The sequence below is a fragment of the Odontesthes bonariensis genome, chromosome 4 (assembly GCF_027942865.1).
Source record: "Odontesthes bonariensis isolate fOdoBon6 chromosome 4, fOdoBon6.hap1, whole genome shotgun sequence".
Taxonomy (NCBI): Eukaryota; Metazoa; Chordata; class Actinopteri; order Atheriniformes; family Atherinopsidae; genus Odontesthes; species Odontesthes bonariensis.
In genome coordinates, this window is record NC_134509.1 from 24,835,415 (window position 1) to 24,853,680 (window position 18,266).

Consider the following 18,266-nt stretch of genomic DNA (forward strand, 5'->3'; position numbering starts at 1 on the left):
TAATCATGCAGGACAAGTTAGGCTGAGATTAAAGGTGTTCACAGACTTTTCTACTTCAATGTTGCACAGTATCGATGAGCAAAACACTTTCTTTCTAGCAACCGTGTGTTCATTTCATAACCATTTTTGGCTTATTCTGAGCATTAACGTTGATGATGAGATTACCAACCTGTCAAAAGAAACAGAAGCAGTGAGAGCCAGAGATAAGAAGACTGCTGAGTAACGCAGTTTACACCCCGATATGAGATATTTATGCGCTCACTTACAGCTCCTTTTTCTAGAAAACTTCAGGACTGAAGTCCAGCTGTGTAACAATAACGACTTTGCATGTTTCTTGCCGCATTAAACACAAACACTGTTCGTGACAAATCACGAAACAACTTTAAAATGTTTCCATGAGGAGATAGTTTCAGTGAACAGAAAAGGAACCACGAAAAAAAAAAGCGGAAAAACACAATATTATTGTTATTCTTTATTATAGAAATCTTTGATAGTGCTTTGGAATGCAACAGAAATCGTGTGAGTGCTACATAATTGGACGTTTTAACTTTACAGATCAAAAGTTCATGCTTTTAACAGTGCAATGTGGTTGCTTATATGAATTTTACAAATTAATTATTGCATGCATACGCAGTGTATTAAAGACAAAACATGAAAAACAGAAAAAAACATAAGATTTTGCTACATAAACGTGAGCACGATGCCCTGAGGTCGATGTCTCTCCATCGTTATTTTGCTCCCGTGTTGCTGCACGGCTCTGCTACCTCTTCATTCCTCTCTGAGCCTGTTTCAGCAGCGAATCAAAGTCGAGGTCCTCGAACCGGCTCCTGGGGGGGGGCGACTCTGCATCTCTGTTTGCATCTGAAGAACAAACAACATTTACACATTCACTTAAGAGTTCAGTCAAATTTAGGGAGTGGGCGAAATAGTCACAGGGCTGCAAATGGTATTTTTACACCCTGTTGTACTGAAAGTTGATTAAAAGTTCTTCATTTTGGCCTCCAGCGTGCATGTACATTCACATTACTGATAAAAGGTCATCTAAAAAATGATTTTCAAGAAGAAAAAGCTAGAAAAAGAAACAAAAATCTCTCCATTACATTTGAAGTATCAATGATACAATTCCATGACCATTAAGAATCTGTAAGAAGTTATAAATGTAAATGATACATAATTAACTCTACTTCAGTTAACTGTTAAAGTTATTGTGTGAGAAGTTGAGCATCTGTCATTTATCATCATTAGATCTGCCTCTTAGCAGCTCAGGAAACAAAGCCTGGAGTGTTTGTGAAAACTTAGTGAAAACACAAGTGTTAAAGTGTTATTGGGGCTGTTGTTCGGGCTCTCGACACCAAGCCGACAATCGGCCGTGACGAATATCCTGAGTCGTCTTTTTTGTGATCGTGTAACGCTCTGTCGGCTCCGTCTGATCTCGCTGAGGCTTTTTACTGCCAATTCATCCCGTTAAATAGCTGTCAGATCTGGCACTGACTGACCACTACGATGGGCTGTTCAGCGCAGTGAATCGACTCTTTAATAAGTTACTAAATGTTCAACCGGGTTATTTTTTCAATACATGAAGCTAAAGTGCTTTCTGAAAGCAGTCACGCTCACGACAAACCTTATGATGCGTTAGTTCAAACTGAAACCCAGGTTCTTGAGTCCTAAAGCTGTAACCGAGCTAGAAACATACAGGATAATAAAAAAATGAATAATAACTGACTTTATACAAACTTTTTTTGAACTTTATAGATACTTTTATAGACTCCCTTCTGCGTGTCAAAGTTGTGTACATTGTACATCGGAGTTGGCAGTTAGAGGAGGTCTTTTTCCCCTGATGCTGCAGATGAGATGAGCCATAGCTGGGGTGTGTGCAGCTGAACAGCCTTTACATGGAAATTCTACATTCATGCGGCTACTTAATAAGAAATCTGACGTATTGCTCTAAAAACCTGGAAATTCAGGGTGTTTTCTCGGTGTTCAGGTCTCACCCAGATCAGCGTAGTCTGAGTTACAGAACTGCCTTCGTCCACCAAAGCAGATGTCAAACGGCAGCTCATCCGGCCTCCGCAGTTTTCCACCGTTGTCGATGGCTGCAAAAGCATCCTCCGTGTTGTAGAATGTAACAAAGGCGAAGTGGTCGCTGTGAGGGTCAGAAACGGCAGGTTTGAATGTTGATAAAACTGTTGATTATAAAGAAACCAGACGTTTTAAACTGTAACTGAGCGTTCTTACCCTCGATCTCTAAAGTGAAGCGACACACATTCCACCTCTCCAAACTGCGAGAAGCGCTCCCTCAGTTCATCGTGCGTCATCGTTCTGCCGATGCGGCCGACGTACACCACCCTGCGCTCATCCTGTGGGAAGAGATTAACACAATTACTCCAAACTGAAGACAGAGCACCCATACATCTGCGGACAGCCTGTAAAATGTACTCACTATGGCTTTGAGTTTCTGAATCCTCATCTCGTGCTCCCTCCTGAGCCTCCTGGACTCTCTGCTGCTGTGGGAGCGACGGGTGACGTTGAGGAAGACGGAAACAGAGATCAGCAAGGCTGGCTAAGGTTTATTTGGTTTCATCTATATGATATGATCTGATTAACTCACCTGCAAACTTCTCTCCATCGTCTGCGGCATATTCGTGGGGAAGGTGACCGTGATGGAGATCTGGAGCGGGACCAAGATCTGGATCTTGACCTGCTGTATCTGGGGTAAGACAACCTGAAGGGCTGAGGAGGGGAACGGGAATCACGGTAAGAGGGCGACGATGAGCACGAACTGCTCCCTGAACGCCTGCGATGGATTCTGCGAGACAAACAAATGGAAGATGAAAATCCAGCACACAAAGGTTGAAGTGAAAACACAAACTACACAGGAGGAATAACTGAGCACCTTGGTCTTTTTGGAGAACACGATGCAGAACTGGAGGAGGAGGAAGAAAAAGAGGAAGAACGGGAACTGGAGCTGGAGTCGGACTGTTGAGATCTCCGATGTCTCCTCTTGTCCCGTCCTCTGGCGGGAGGACTGGGTGGAGGTGTAGGAAGACTGCAAGCGGCGGTCCTGTTGGTGTTTGCTCCACCATCCTCTGCAGCAGAGCTGTCAGAGAACACATCAGCCTCTGACCTGGTCCTGGGTTGTTCTGAGTGATGTGGCGACACAGACGCCGTTTGTCCATCTGAGATGTTTTTCTGCTCTTTTCCAGCTCTTGAATTCTGAGCCGTCACCTGCGGTTCTGTGGTGGTTTCTCTGAGTAAAGAGGATTTAACTCCGCTACGCTGAGAGGCGCTGACAGGAGAGCAATCCACAGGCCCGCAGTAATCATGATCGCAGGAGAAATATGAAAACACGTGAGTGGGGGTTTGAGCTGCAGGTGACTCTGATGGGCTCGTGTGAATCTTCCTGGACGGTAAAGGACGAGGGTCAATTATCTTAATGGCCTTGGATGGAACATTTTTCCGTCTTGCGGGCGGCTCTTGGCGAGTGCTCAGGATAATTTCATTGCAGAGGGGCTCGGGTGCGTCCACAGTCTGGAGATACGGCAGATTCCCTGAACTACTCAAAGGTTCAAGTGGTTCCACAGAGGGAGTTAATCTGGAGCTCTTTTCTGATCCTGCAGGCTCAGGTCTGTGTCCATCTGTTTGTGTTTTTGAAGGTGAAGTAGCACAAATGAGTTCATCACAGTCCTCTATGGCTGGGGGACGAATAAAAAGAGGGAAGAGGTGAGTTTATCTCTTCATCACCAGATTTTCTTTTATGATACAAAAAAAAAGGCAAGTTTATCTATTTGACTTTTATTTTAAAATACAAAAAACTTCATCAAAACAAAACCCTTTTTCCTTTTTCATGATAAATAAAAAACAGTTTAAAAAATAACTCATACATATACAATAGGGTCCTTGCAGTTTCACTGCTCGGTCTCTAATTAAAGGAGAAAAAAGCGTTGGATGCTATTTTCTATTAAAAGAAACAAACAAATGCAGACCGGATGCTTCCACCGAGGCCACATAAAACATTCCTGCATACCGACCCGGATCTCGATCTGTTTATCCAAGTCGGGCAACGACCACCTCTTCAACCCCCATAAAACAAACCACATAACTTCCAAAGCAGCAGCCTGTTCATTTACAGTAAGGAGTACCAACAGGGCTGAGCAGACACAGCTGCTATGTGTATGTGAAAAGAAATTCTCTGAACACTGACCGTAACATAAATAAGACCATATTCCAGCGGAATAGGATACTCCATTCATACTTCCGTTTCCATTTTACAGAGCATGTCCACATTATATCTCCTAATGCAACTGCTAAATCTGAACCCATCCAAGCTTTAAATTGCAACCATATCTGTAAAAGCATGAGCTACTCGGGTTCCTCACATGCCTCAAAAATGTGTCAACCTTGCTGTTCTGTGCTGAAATGTGCTGGAGCTGACATTACCAGATTTTGTGGCAAAAACAAAGCAACCAGGAATATGAAAAGAGGCCCAAAACAAGAGACAAATTATTGTAATTTTTTAAAAAATTGCTCAAAGTGGCTCATAATAAGCAAACCTGGCAGCTCTGGAGCCTGAGGGCGGTTGTGGCTCAGTGGTTAGAGTCAGTTGTCCAATAACCAGAAGGTTGGCAGGTTTGATTCCCACTCTCGCCACTCAAAAAAAAAAGATTGGTGGAACTGACAGCTGGAGGGGTGTCAGTCCACCTCCTTGTCACGGCTGAGGTGCCCTTGAGCAAGGCACTATTTTATCTCCCTTTGTATCAATGCGTGCTGCCACCTGCCGACGGCCGCACCCGTTTCAGGGTGTTTACTGCTCGGAAGCAGGGGACTGCACGGTCTACACAGCCTGTAGTGATACGAAGGTAGAGAGAAAATAGCGCCAAGCGATTGTGAGGTCTGACTTTTTCTGGATGAACGATTTTGTGATGCAAATGTATTACTCTTTTGAACGCATATTGTTTTGAGAAGCAAAAAGCTTTATTTTTGTGGCCCCAGCAAACTAGCCGGACTACTGTCGTCAACGCCAAATCGAGGCTGGAACTCGGCTCACAGGACGCAGCGGGGGGTAAGTCAAATTTAATAAATAATATTGCTAATATGGGATGTCATACAGCTTCATGTCAAAAGAGGCAAACTATCCCTTTAAGGAAACTGCTGCTTACACTGTATTTGACTGGATAAACGCTGTAGTGAAGTTACTGAGATGAACTCATGGTGTGCTGTTACCCACTTACTTTCCTTTAAATGACTGATTATGAAAAGCTTACAGAGTAACCCAAAGACACGCTGGCTAATCGTCATTAATCAGTCCGCTCACCTTGAGTTTCTTCAAATTGTTCCAGCAGGCTGGTCAGATCAGGCGCTTCAATCCCTGATGGAAAAAACAGACACATTAAAAGAATACTACTACACATAAGAGGATAAATGCTCCTAAAAACGGAGGGTTCAGGTTTGTTTTCCCTCTTTTTCAGTATAGAAACAAAGTGAAAGTTACACGGTTGCTTTGTTTTTCTTCCTTAAATCTCTAAATCTACCTTCTCCTCGCTTGTTCAGATTCAGATATACTTTATCAATCCATGGGTGGAAGTTGTTTGAGACAATGCTCCATTAGAGATGTGAAGAATAAACACAGTTTACCTGATTCGGCTCTACCGCCGGGTGGAGGCGGTGATGGTTTCTGGGACGAGCCGCCGGCGTGGAGGGCGTCTGATCTGGGAGGATCGAGGTGAGGAGGAGGCTGAATGAGGAGCGGTGGGAGGGAGGGAGGATTCTTTGGTGTTCTGCTCTGTGAAACAGACCCAGTTTGTGATGACGGTACAGAGCAAACTTCTGTCAACCTGGCCTTCGCTTCCTGAGGCTGTGCATCATCCGGGTTAAAACCTTTGTTCAGTGACGACACACAAGACTTTGGTCCTGATGAGTTTGCCTGATGCTGAGGAGTTGCGGCTGAGGATTCCTCTTGGAGGCTGACCGTCTCCACACTGGGCTCTGCTGAGGGGTCTGGAGTGGATGGTGATGGTATCTGAGGAACTGGCATGGGGAGGAGAACAGGATTTGGGGGATCACTGCTAAGAAGATGTGGCTTCTTCACTGGACTTTTCTTGCTCTGAGGCACAGTGACATTTGGGTTAGCTTTGATGTCTGGCAGTGAACTAGCGGGTGAGATAACTCCGGATTCAGTCTTGGGGCGCTTTAATCCGCTACGATGTAGAAAAGTGGCTTCAGGGGTGTGCAGTGAAGAGGAATGATGGGTCGAAGTCTTGTAAAGAGGTTTATGGAGATCAGGTGTCATCTTTGGTCGATTCTGTCCCTGAAAGCAGAAGATGGGGGTCAGCTCTTTGGGGGGCTCAGAAACAGAGGGCCACTTGGTGGTGTAGTCCCCCTGTTTCTCCACCAGGGGCCGTCTCTTCTGGCGAAGCTGCCTGTACTGTTGGAGGCTGAGCGATTTAGCCTTCGTCTCACCTTTTTTGACCGTCTCTTCTTGAACCTCAGCTTTATCGTCATTTCTTTCGGAGGACAGTGCTGGGAGTTCAAGTGCTTCTGTGCTCTTCGGAGGAACTGACTCGGATTCGCTTGTGTGCCCACTCACAAGACTTTCCTCATTTAATTCCTTTTCCACTGCTTCACCAAACAGAGTCACCTGAACCGGACCGAAGCTCACCCTCTTCCTCTCTCTGGATGGCGCAGCTCTGGACGAGTTCCCATTAAGCAACACGCTCTTCAGAAGTTGCCTGTTATCTCTTTTTCCATCCGCCTCGTCTTCATCTTTCACAGCTGCCTCATCATCAGATACAACATTTATCTCTTCATCGCTCTCCCCGCTGGGGCGTTCATACCTCCACACCTCTTCCTGAGAGAAGAAGGAGGCATTTTTCCTCAATTCGTCGCCCTCCTCCACGTGCAGCTTCAGACTGTAAGAGTGCATGAGCTTAACGAGGCTCACAAGAGAGGTTGAGGTGAAAACCTCCACTTCAGCCTCTGCTCTCTTATTGTTTGAGGAAAACATCTGGCTTTGTTTTTTAAAGATCAGAGGAAGACCATTTGTCTCTGCTTTGCACTCCCGGTCGTCTTCTCCATCAGTCTTGGTTTTGAATGTCATGTTTGGCGGTTTGGGTCGAGGTCGAAGTCTGTGGGCAGCTGATAGCGCCTAAAGAGAAGAGACGGGACACAAGCTAAAGGTTGATAACAGGATAATAGAAATGTCTTTGTGTCATTATATGACCACTGCCAGCTAATAATCACAGAATATCAGTGAATTTCTCTCTCTTTTTAAATAAATTAAAGCAGATCTCACAGTGCAGCTGGCGTCATTACCCTGAGATTAAAAGTATATGCATCCAATACTAATGCTGCATCTATATTTCCTGTTTGGGCTCTAAGCTATCAGCCACACTGATGTTTTAACACGTCATTCATGCAGGTGTTGCTTCTCTCTTCCTCATCCGACTATGATCATAATTGGGGGCTCCAGCGGATAAACAGGTAACGAATATCCATGCCAGGACTTAGTGTCCTGCGGTCATGTTTTTAACGCAGACAAATCCGGTCTGCATGGTCTCTGGATTTCATTTTGTCTCGTGTTTTCTCCACACAGCTGTTTATATGCAGGCAACCGAATCCTGCTGAATGAGATTGGTCAGTACGAACGAAAACCAAACAAAACAGGCTGCAAACTGAAAGCAGGAAGTTTCTGGTACCAGAAATGTAGTCATTTTGGCTACAGATGTTTGTATATTTATGACCATCTGGCCTGTTAAAGGCAGAGTGGCGGCATGACTTCAGCACCATGTGAAGAGTCGGGTGACAAGTGTGATGAGGAGGCAATATTTGATTAAAATGATAACAAATCTGCAGGTTTTCAGGCCTTCAACTTTACTATCAAGGCCATTTCTAGCTTTCCACATCTACTAGTGTGCAAACATCTAACCTGTGTGGAACACAACTGCACACGAGCCAAGAAGACAAAAGCTCAGGTTCCCTGATGATGCTCCAGTTCTGTGAGCACATGAATAGTCCGTTTGGAGTAGAGTCTGCGTGAGGAGGTCTTTAAACACATGAAACATGTGAGATGTTCAGGACAATGTGCGAGCCGTTTGATCTGATCTTTTCCCAAAGTTCACACAAGCGCATCACACAGCGAGGCGCTTTCTGCTGGAGATGCGAGAGAACTGCCGTCTAGAGCCGTGATTTTCAGCCAGAGTGCACGGCGAGATCGTCGGGCGTTGAGCCTCTGTGTCTGTTATAAGTAAGTAAATCCTTCTCCATGTCAGTAGGTAGCTCAAATACGACCCTGTATATTAAAGACAGTAGTTCACTGATGCAGCGATGGATTTTAAAGTTTTTACTTGACTACTTTCAAGGAGTTTCCCATTCCAGTAAACAGAGCTACTTCGACATTTCTCTTTTTCGCAACTATATAGGCTGAGCTTCTCAAGTGTGACTATTATTAAAACTAAAAATAAAGCTGTTGTGTAAGAACTTTGTGCATGCCTTTCTTCATCTTTTTTTCAGCTCGGTGTTCATCTAAACACTGAGTGAGAGACTGGGCTTTTATCATGAATAGCTGCATTGGCTTACAACAAGTCGGTGTGCTGCAGGATTTTTTTCAATGTGAAAGTGTGCTGTGGTTCAAAAGAGGGTGAAAAACACTGGTCAGTGTTAAGAGCACACAGGAGGCAGCATGTAGAAAATGCTTTTTCCTTCACAAAGTGCTGAGATCAGCAGACGAGGCTCCTCGCTGCGCTGGGAAAGCAGCGATATTTCTGATTTAAAGAGATGCATAAATACATCACAGATTATTTGTTTGGCATCATCTTGTGAAGAATATCTGAACTGCAGTTTGAATTAAACTTCCAACTTACACAGATGCAGACGCAGCGAATTGGCCTCAGCTTACAATTTGTTTTCAGGCTTCAATCGAATATCGTTCATAAATATAATAAAGTTTATTTCAATGTTATCTTTGGCCTTTTCTTCAAGTTAAAGGTTTGTGGGCTTGATTTTATCTGCGCTATCATGATAAATTAAATCATCATGTCTAAATTAAATTAATTTTATTGATTACTGTTTACCGGTCGTATGAAGAAATAAAGTAGATCTGAGAAGTAATGAGTTCTGGATAATACGTTTAGTCTAATTTCGGTTTCAACCCACCACTGAGTCGACCCTGTGGTCCGAGTGGCCGAGGAGCTCCGAGTCTGGCAGGATGTCGAAGGGAGACAAGGTCCTGCCGTCATCCTCCACGCTGTCCAGCATCTCCGTCAGGGCAGACAGCAGCGTCTCGCTTTCTTCCTCCGCATCGTTCTTGCTCTGAAACAGAGAAGCTGATTTTAACACTTTAACCTCTGGTATAAAAAAACCAAAAAAAAACCACTCTCATAGTGATGCCCCTTGGCTGGACCTCTTATTGATCAGCTTTGCCTCTCACCCCAGACGCAACCGTGGAGTCTTCAAAGATGGCCAAAATGGAGTGATCCACACAGGACTGTGCGTCCATGTCGACGCCCTCCACTTCACCTCTGCTCAGGACCACCTGCAGGCACACAGAAAAAACATCATACTGCTACTACTTTATCCATAAAGCACTTTAAAAACAACCACAGTGGACCAAAGCGCTGAGAAAAAGTACAGCGTAAGTAAACAAGTGGCTTTCTCACACTACTTTCTCTTGGGTGTGACCAGAAGCCGATTAACAGGAAAACAATGAGCTTGATTCCAACTGTTCCAGCATAAACAGGAAGAACCGCCTGTTCTGACTAAGATTGAAGCAGAACTATGAAGAAAACAGCAAAGCAGCGATGAGGCTCGCTTTGAGGTAGTTAATTAAGAAGTTAATAATCATGATAATATCTAATCTGTAAGAACCGAGTGACCAACGACTTTCTTATCAACAAGTGATGATTTAAGCTAATCATATTTCTAAAACGACAAACATACTGAAACATCCTACAGTCCTGTGAGAAAGTCTCGACTCGCCCCTCATTTCTCTATATATTAGCAAGAAAACAGGGAATAGTTGTAGTGATTTTTCGAAAAATAAACATAATTACAGTTTAAAAAGGTAAAATCAGAGTTTATACAGATTTAAGGAGCTTGTGAGTCAGTATTTGTTCTGAGCTCCTTTGTTCTTCATCACAGCCTGAACCCTCTCAGACAAGCTTTCTGTCATTTCTTTAAGGAGTCTTCAGGAATAGTTCTCCAGGCATCTTGAAGGACATCCCAAAGCTCTTCTTTGGATGTCGGCTGCCTTTTGTTCCGTTCTCTGCCAAGATGATGCCACACTGCTTCAGTAATGCTGAGGTCCGGGCTCTGGGGAGGATTCATCCCTCCATCAGACCTGTTGCCACTGATTTTCAGTCCACTTCTGGTGTCATTTGGCACAGCTCAGCCTTTTCTCCCTGTTTCCCTTCCTTAAAGCGATACTCCGGAGTAGATTCAACCTGGGGTCATTTGAACCGTGATATCCAGCCAAGTAGCCCACCCGCAGTTTTTTCGATATTGGCTGAACATCAGCTGAGTTACTGAGTTATCCCGAATAGCTTCGTACAAGGGTTAATGGATCCTGGCAGTATCTCCAAAATTACCACACTAAAATCACATGCCATGACACCAAACTTCTACAGTAGTACAAATATGGTCTGTACTCACAAAACGATGCATTTGGAAGTTTGAAAATAGTCCAAGAGTTTATTATTATCAACACAAGCCTGATAGCTTTTCTGCTGCTAAAGCTGCGTCGACGTCACTTCTGGGAGCTGGGAGCTTCAAAGTAAGATGAGGGTTGATCTACTACTGTAGACAACAAAGTATATGCTATATTCTACATGTTTTTTTTATGAATTTTTATGTTGTAGAGTTGTGAAATTATTTTATCAATGGAGAAATTGAGCAGCCTTGCTCTGTTGTCTACAGTTGTAGATCAACCCTCATCTTACTTTGAAGCTCCCAGCTCCCAGAAGTGACGTCGACGCAGCTTTAGCAGCAGAAAAGCTATCAGGCTTGTGTTGATAATAATAAACTCCTGGACTATTTTCAAACTTCCAAATGCATCGTTTTGTGAGTACAGACCATATTTGTACTACTGTAGAAGTTTGGTGTCATGGCATGTGATTTTAGTGTGGTAATTTTGGAGATACTGCCAGGATCCATTAGCGCTTGTACGAAGCTATTCGGGATAACTCACTAACTCAGCTGATGTTCAGCCAATATCGAAAAAACTGCGGGTGGGCTACTTGGCTGGATATCACGGTTCAAATGACCCCAGGTTGAATCTACTCCAGACTATCACTTTAAGGCTACGGCTACACGAGAACGAAACGAGGTTTTTTTTTGAAAACGGGTACGAAAATTCTTGCGACCACACGGAAACGCGCTGCTGTCCAGACGAGAACGGATGAAAACGATGAAACGATGCAGTACACACGCCGCTGTGTCACGCCACGCTGTGAGACAATAGAGAAGTGTTAAAATTGGCTCACAGCGTCAACGTGTGACTGACGCAAAAACGTTTTAGCTGTAACAATGGAAACGAAACGAGGCCGTTTTCAAACTTTCCCACTCTGGAACCCGTTTTCAAAAACTATCGTTTTGGGGTAGTGGGAACGCCGGCTCCGTGTGGCCGCGACAGCGAAACGATAAGAAAAAGTATCGTTTACAGTGAAAAACGTTTTCGTGTAGCCGCAGCCTAAGGACATCACTTTCAGATCCTGTTCATCTGCTGTAGATAGTTTTTTAGGCCTGACACTTCTTCTTTTGTCCTCCACTTTTCCAATTTCCTCAAATGGACACACTGCACACCATGCTGAGAACCACCTTATTGGTGGAAAAATACTATTTTCTGTCTGTCAAACTATGTTATATTTGGCATTTTTCATGGAGAGATGGGAACAGGCTTTGGGACAGGCTGCTAGTAACAAAGTGCCCAATTTAAAATGGATTCTTGTTTTAACACAACACTGGTTTATCTCTTGAGTTAGGTGCATTTTTTACGTTTGAATGATTCCCAGGTCAGTGTTAAGTGGCTTCACAAACAACAAAAACTATATCATTGGAAGAAAAATGTAAATGAGAGATGATTCAAGATTTTTTGCACTGAAAAAAAGAAAGTTGAATTATTATCAATTAACAAAACAAAAACCTAAAACATTATAGATTCATTCTTCTGTTTTGTATTCACTTTATTATTAGACTTCCTTTGTTTTGAGGACTTGTGATCAGGGTTGATTTTTTTTTTTGCACCGATTTAGGCAGCAAATACAGTGGAAACTGGACTCTGACTGTATTAAAAACACAGAAAAAAATAGCTGGATGCGTGTTTTAATTCACAAACATTTAAATCTCAAACTAAAAGCAAACTTGCTTTGAACAAAGTGCAGCATATGCTGAAGAGTTGAAAGGTTTATTTCCTGGTTAGATGAACGCGTGGTTCGAGGCTGGTGTAACATCTGGGCTGCAGATAATTAAAGAATCTTTGAGACAGGGTGGAAGTTTTTATCTGGGGGAGTTTCTGCTTTAAAAACGTCACACAGGAACATCACAGGGAGCATACACGGGGGGGAAACATCGCAGGGTGCAGCCTTATCTGAACGACTTGTTCTTCAGGAGGAACAAACTGGCCTCCAGTCACTTTCAATGCGACAATAAAATCATTGTTTTGATTCAAACCGAGAAGATAATATTTTAACTAATCAGGCAACAGCTTTAAGTGGTCTGTCATTCAGCTGCTTCCTCGCCTACGTGGTCCAAACTTGAGGCTAATCGATTTGCTCAGCCATCTACCTGATCACCACCTCAGTAGTACTACAGTTTCAGCCACGTGTCGCCATGCGCGCATGTGGCCTCGCGGGGCCGGCGAAACACGCCCAATTACAGCAGCGAAAAACGCCCCTGTATGGTTCGTGTGATGTCAAATTAGCAAAAGAGAGGAAACCGGTACCTCATTGAGGGTGTTGGAGGCCATAAACTCGCTGTTGCTGGTGTTTAAATTGCCGTCTTCCCCCCTCCACCGCGCCGCCATCTTGCTCCTCCACATGGTCCACTGGCAGGCCGGACGGAGACACGTGGTCACCGGCTGCAAGCGGGCAGAAAGCCCCGATCTGAGATCAGTGTGTAACCGCCAGGTTTGTTAAAAACAGCGACACGGCGGGAGGAAATCTGACGCCAGATCAGCTGGAAGTTTCTCACGATTTCCGCATTGATTCGGATATTTATCTGGTCTTTAATCTTGTTTTTTATCTTGAATTATTTTTATTTTGCCACCAAGACACACCAGTCAACTGACCATAAAACTTCCTTTTAGTCTTTTGAGTTTGTTATAATACAAAAAATTTAAAGATCTATCGAAAAGTTAATATTTATCAAAGACGCACGGAATTTACTTTGAGACACGTTACTGTCATCGATTACTTCAGTTAAATCAGAATATTTTTGCAGGTTTCAATGCCGTTTTTTTAAAACTACACATTTAGTAGCTCCAAAAACATAATATAGTGTCTGGATGACACAAATGACGCTCACAAATCAACAGCAGACTTTTAAGACTAAATAATTCACCTTATAAGCCTTTTATTGAGAGAATATTTACAGTGTAAGTGGGAGTGCTTTATAGACCAACAGTGGTATTTTAAATTCAACTCTTTGGTGGACAGGAAGCCAGTGTAGACACTCAGGACTGGAGTGATATGATCCACTTTTCTGGTCTTCGTGAGGAAATCACTCTGACACGTTATTCTTTTCAACCTTAGAATATTCTTCAGGTGATGGTCGGCTGACTTCATCACTGATTTTTAACTGCCTCCAAAGACAGTGATCTCTTTCAGTTTAACTGAAGGAAATTCTAGATCATCCAGTTGTTTATTTGTTCAAGGCCCTTAATGAGTGTTAGTAAAGGATTATAATCTCTGGGGATGTGGCGATGCAGATTTGTGTGCCACCAGCATTACTGTGTTAGCATATTTTGTTGCGTTGCATAATTATTTGCTAAACCAGCTCGTGTTTTCTGTGGGATCAGTGCAGTTATTAACATCAGCAGGATCATATCATATTAGACCATGCGTTAATCGTTCCTTGAAGTGCTTATCAAAGTAAAGACTGCTTTCTAATGTATGTGACATAACCAGAACAAACAGTTTATCAGCATGTTCAGACATTGGAATATTGATACTTCTAACTAGCATTTAGTCTTGTCAAGAATATAGGCATAACGTGAGAATTACTGACTCAGTTGATTAGAAGTGGCTCTTAATAAGATTTTGTTATTCTAGTCTCTTGACACTCTTGACAGTAATTTAAATGTATTCATGTATTTATACTGTTGACTGTACTGTATCAAAGTGAATATTGAGTATATTTATCTCTGGCATTTACAGTAGTTTCCGAGAATTTGGCTAATTTTTTGCTCTTTGGCTCACCCAACAGATGTGGGATGTAACACCACCTAAATAAAAACAAATCTCACTGTGAACACTGTACATGTACAGCCATAAGAAGGAATTTGTTGTCATGTTGAAGAGACCACGAAGATGCCATCAAAATTCATGCAACCATAAAGCAGATGGTGTCGGGCAAGGCTGGAAACCAAAGTCGTGAACTGCTGTATATGATCCCCGGAGTGCTCCAGGGCAGTTTCAGGCCCGGGAATAAGCACAAAATAAGATCAATGTACTTCAAAACAACTAAGACATGCATAGTTTTATGGTTCGCAAACTTACTGAACTTGAACCGTAAACCCAAAAGTTAACCTTTTTCTTTTGTTACGTTTGTTTTTTCCACTTCATCTGATGCAGCTCTGGACTTTGTTACCTCAGACATGATCAATCTTTATAATATGTTTCCATTATAAAAGCACTTCTACAAACCAAAATTTTCAGCTCTTTCTAATTACATTTTGATATTAACTGCAAAAGTCATTTGTTTTTCTTATATTGCCTATTATTGTAGCCTTCCCTTCAGCTGGTTCCAGTGGTGCAGCCTCAAGCCTTCAGGTCTTATCCAAAGATGAAACAGAAGAGATAAACTGAATAGAAGTTGATTAAGTTTATTTGGAGACATCTCAGTGTCCAATCAAAAATACCAGAGAGGCTGCGGTTCACCATTTTTCTGACAACCGCTTCACATGAGTGAGTTTGGCAGAGCTGGAGAAGACTTAGCAGAAATGCTGGAGGGCTGAAATGTCAATGTGGCCAGATAAGCAGATCCCCATTCACTGAGTTACGCCCCAAGACAATTTTTTGTGAACATTTTTTAAATATACAGTATTCAAGAACACAGATTAGTTTTCCGAGATTTGTAACTGCTTGAGTAAGACTTAAAAACCCAACAATCTCGCTGTGTCTGCCTCCACCTGTCAGTGGATGTGCTCTTGCAGACCAGACAAAGCAGGTAAAGCAGGGGACACGTTACATCCAACACCTGGGTAGTCAGCACTGGCAGCCCCCAGAGATTTGTGCCCTCCCCTCTTCTCCCCTCCCTCTGCATAAAAAAGAAACGGCACCACAGGAGATCTGACAGTTTAAACTGCTGACATTTGCAGTGTTTTACCAGGATGTTGACAGCTCCGCATACTGCAGGAGGTTGAACAGCTGGAGCTGTGGTGAGGGCACGACTACCTGCATCTGAACACACTCAAAACTGCTGAAATGGCAGTGGACTTCAAGAGGAGGCCCACTGAACACTCCCACCACCATCGAACTCCATGATAGCATGCATCACTGTGGGAGCCCAGCAGTTATAAACAGAGATGAACCCAGGTCTTCCTTCAACCTGCTGCAACTTCTCTCCTCTGTCAGGCTCAAAGCACAACAAAACATCAAGATTATGGAGCAGTGCTTAACTTCTGCTACCACACTGTCTATTTCCTGTTCACAGCCCATAAGATAACTGATACTGCACACATCTAATATTTATTTCAGCACTCCATACACACTTATATATTTGCATCAAATCTCAACGTTAACATATTTAAGATTTGGTGCATCATTTCAGGGCTTTGCTTTGGTGACTGTAGCAGTCTTATTAAAGCTAAACTCTGCTGAACGTGTCACTGTGGAGTCAGGAGCTGCAGCAGATTAACACTTCTCTGCAGGGACCCTCGGGTCATGAGGCCACAGATTGTTAGACTCAAATCCTACAGAGATCGCTGCTTTCCAGCAGCAGCAGCTTTTACTGTAGAATGAGTCAATTTGCTATAAATGCAGGACATACAGCTAAATTGACATTTCGATCCTCAGGGACCGACGCTGCAACAAGCAGAAACAGTAGAAAAATAATAGAATAAAATAATACACACAGTAGAGAAAATATTGACATCCAAAAAAAAAGGGAAACGCAAACCAAAACTTAAAAAGAAAGTGCTAAACAACCATAAATAAATAGTAAAATATACAGTGATAACATAAGGCAGATTACAGGTGAGGTGAGGTCTGTGTGCAGGGGGCAGGAGGGCATAGAGCTCACACTGTTTTTATATTTGCTTTCTATTCAGACATGTTTTTCTGCAATTATGTTTGCTTTATCTTAAGTTTTTTATTTTTGTTTTGTAATATTTTAATGTTTTTGTTGCCACATGGAAAACACTCTGTACATTTCCTTTTCAAAGAAGCTTTATTCACTTCTGTCGCTCACATATCTTCCCATTGAAAGCTTCCTCTTATTAGTAAAATGATTACTTCGATTAAGACCATTTAATTATTTTATTTATTTTTTCAACAGAAATGCAGTCGTTTGCATCAATGCCCAATAAATAAAGTGAAGTCAAATAAACACCTAGAAGCATAATTTAGATGTATTTTCCACAATAATCCTGAGGATGACATGTAAACAGAAAAAAACTATCTGTTGTGAGTTTAAACAAAAAAATCCTCTCACTTATAAAGACACTACCAGTTGAAATTTAGATACGGACATTTAAAATATACTTTATTTGAATTTTAATATAAGATGTTTTGTGTTCTTGGCTGATTTAGAGGCTGAAAATCTCCACCTATGAGTCACACTGATAAACATGCAGTTACTCCTTTTTGCAACTAGATGGCATTTTTGTATATCTTTCGACAACCTCCAGCAGTCTCTTGTTTTCTGTTAATTTCTCGTACGCTGATTGCTTCATGCCAGCTACATACATCCACAGCCGGAGATATTCAAATATTCATACAAAGAATAGAGTGGCTGCACACTAAATGCAGGTCCATCACCTTTCTGTTTGTGTTATCTTGTGTTTCGTTTTTTTTCTTCCTGTGGACTGTGCATGTGTCTGGCTTCTTATCTTGTTCATGCCAGCGAGGAGCTGACCTTTCTGCTGAATGTCATGTTGGAGTCAATCGTGGAAGTGGAGGTGATGTCATTTTGGAGGGAAATTTGCTCGTGGTCAAATGCTTTGAAAAGGCGCTACACATTTCTTCTCAATTCATTTTGTACCTCTTACCTGCCACATTGTACATCTGCCATTTCCCCTTTTTACGTCATTTTAAAATTTTAATTTAATGTTTAATGTTTCTGTTCAGTTGCCACATCCCTGTCCACATGAACCACCTCCTGCCTCGATTTCCGCCACCCTTGAAACACATTACCATCTGAAACGGGGCCAAAGCATCCTCAAGTCTCCAGCGGACGAGGTGTTGTGTGTTCAGGAGAGTGTGCACAGGCATGCTGAGTGTATGTGTGTGTGTGTGTGTGTGTGTGTGGGGGGGGGGGGGGGGGGGGGGGGCATGGAGGTGTGTGTGTGTGTGTGTCCTGTGTAAGTGGGTCACCTTACTGCTACATCCTGCGCTTAACCACCATGTCAGTACATGGCCCCACGCACACACATTTAACCCATGCTGCATTCACTGTCCCACTTTTTAAACTCAGTTCGGTTAGGCTCCACAGAGCGCCAGGCTTCCCTCTGGGTCCTGTGGGGGGGGGGGGGGGGAAGAGTGACACTAGTAAAACAATCTCCCTCTGCTGATGTTCTTTCATGTCTCCTCTCATGTGTTGCTCATCGCTTCCTCACTCTTGACCTGCACAAGGACTCTGGTGATGCTCTTTTGGCATGTTTGAATTTTTAAAGAACCCGGGAGGTGTAAGGATTCAGATGTATGCTTTCCACTCTCTGTCTCACTCACTCTTGGCTGCATTCGTGAGTGTTTTTCTATATGGCCTCCAGTCATCTTGGCTGCTCAGTCATGCAGTGTTTTTTTTCGTATGCACTTCCGTGACCTTTCAAATATTGTGTAACACTGGGAGCAGTGAGTTATAAAAAGGCAAAAGCACTCTGATCTTTAACTTGACACCAGGGG

General features: G+C 42.9%; 1 protein-coding gene across 2 annotated transcripts; it reads right to left on the reverse strand.

Moving 5' to 3' along the window:
- Positions 1-459: 459 nt before the first annotated feature.
- LOC142378774 (uncharacterized) lies at positions 460-13,029 on the reverse strand. Of its 2 annotated transcripts, none has more exons than XM_075463643.1 (11): positions 12,929-13,029; positions 9,422-9,526; positions 9,148-9,303; positions 5,632-7,141; positions 5,312-5,365; positions 2,894-3,692; positions 2,609-2,806; positions 2,441-2,501; positions 2,236-2,357; positions 1,992-2,143; positions 460-861 (listed from the first exon to the last, which is right to left on the reverse strand). In XM_075463643.1, the coding sequence occupies exons 1-11, from the start codon at positions 13,022-13,024 to the stop codon at positions 761-763; spliced, it is 3,354 nt and encodes a 1,117-aa protein (XP_075319758.1). In that variant the 5' UTR covers positions 13,025-13,029; the 3' UTR covers positions 460-760. The 2 variants fall into 2 exon arrangements, with proteins under 2 accessions (XP_075319758.1, XP_075319757.1); XM_075463642.1 differs by having other exon boundaries at positions 2,441-2,504.
- Between the last annotated feature and the right edge of the window lie 5,237 nt (positions 13,030-18,266).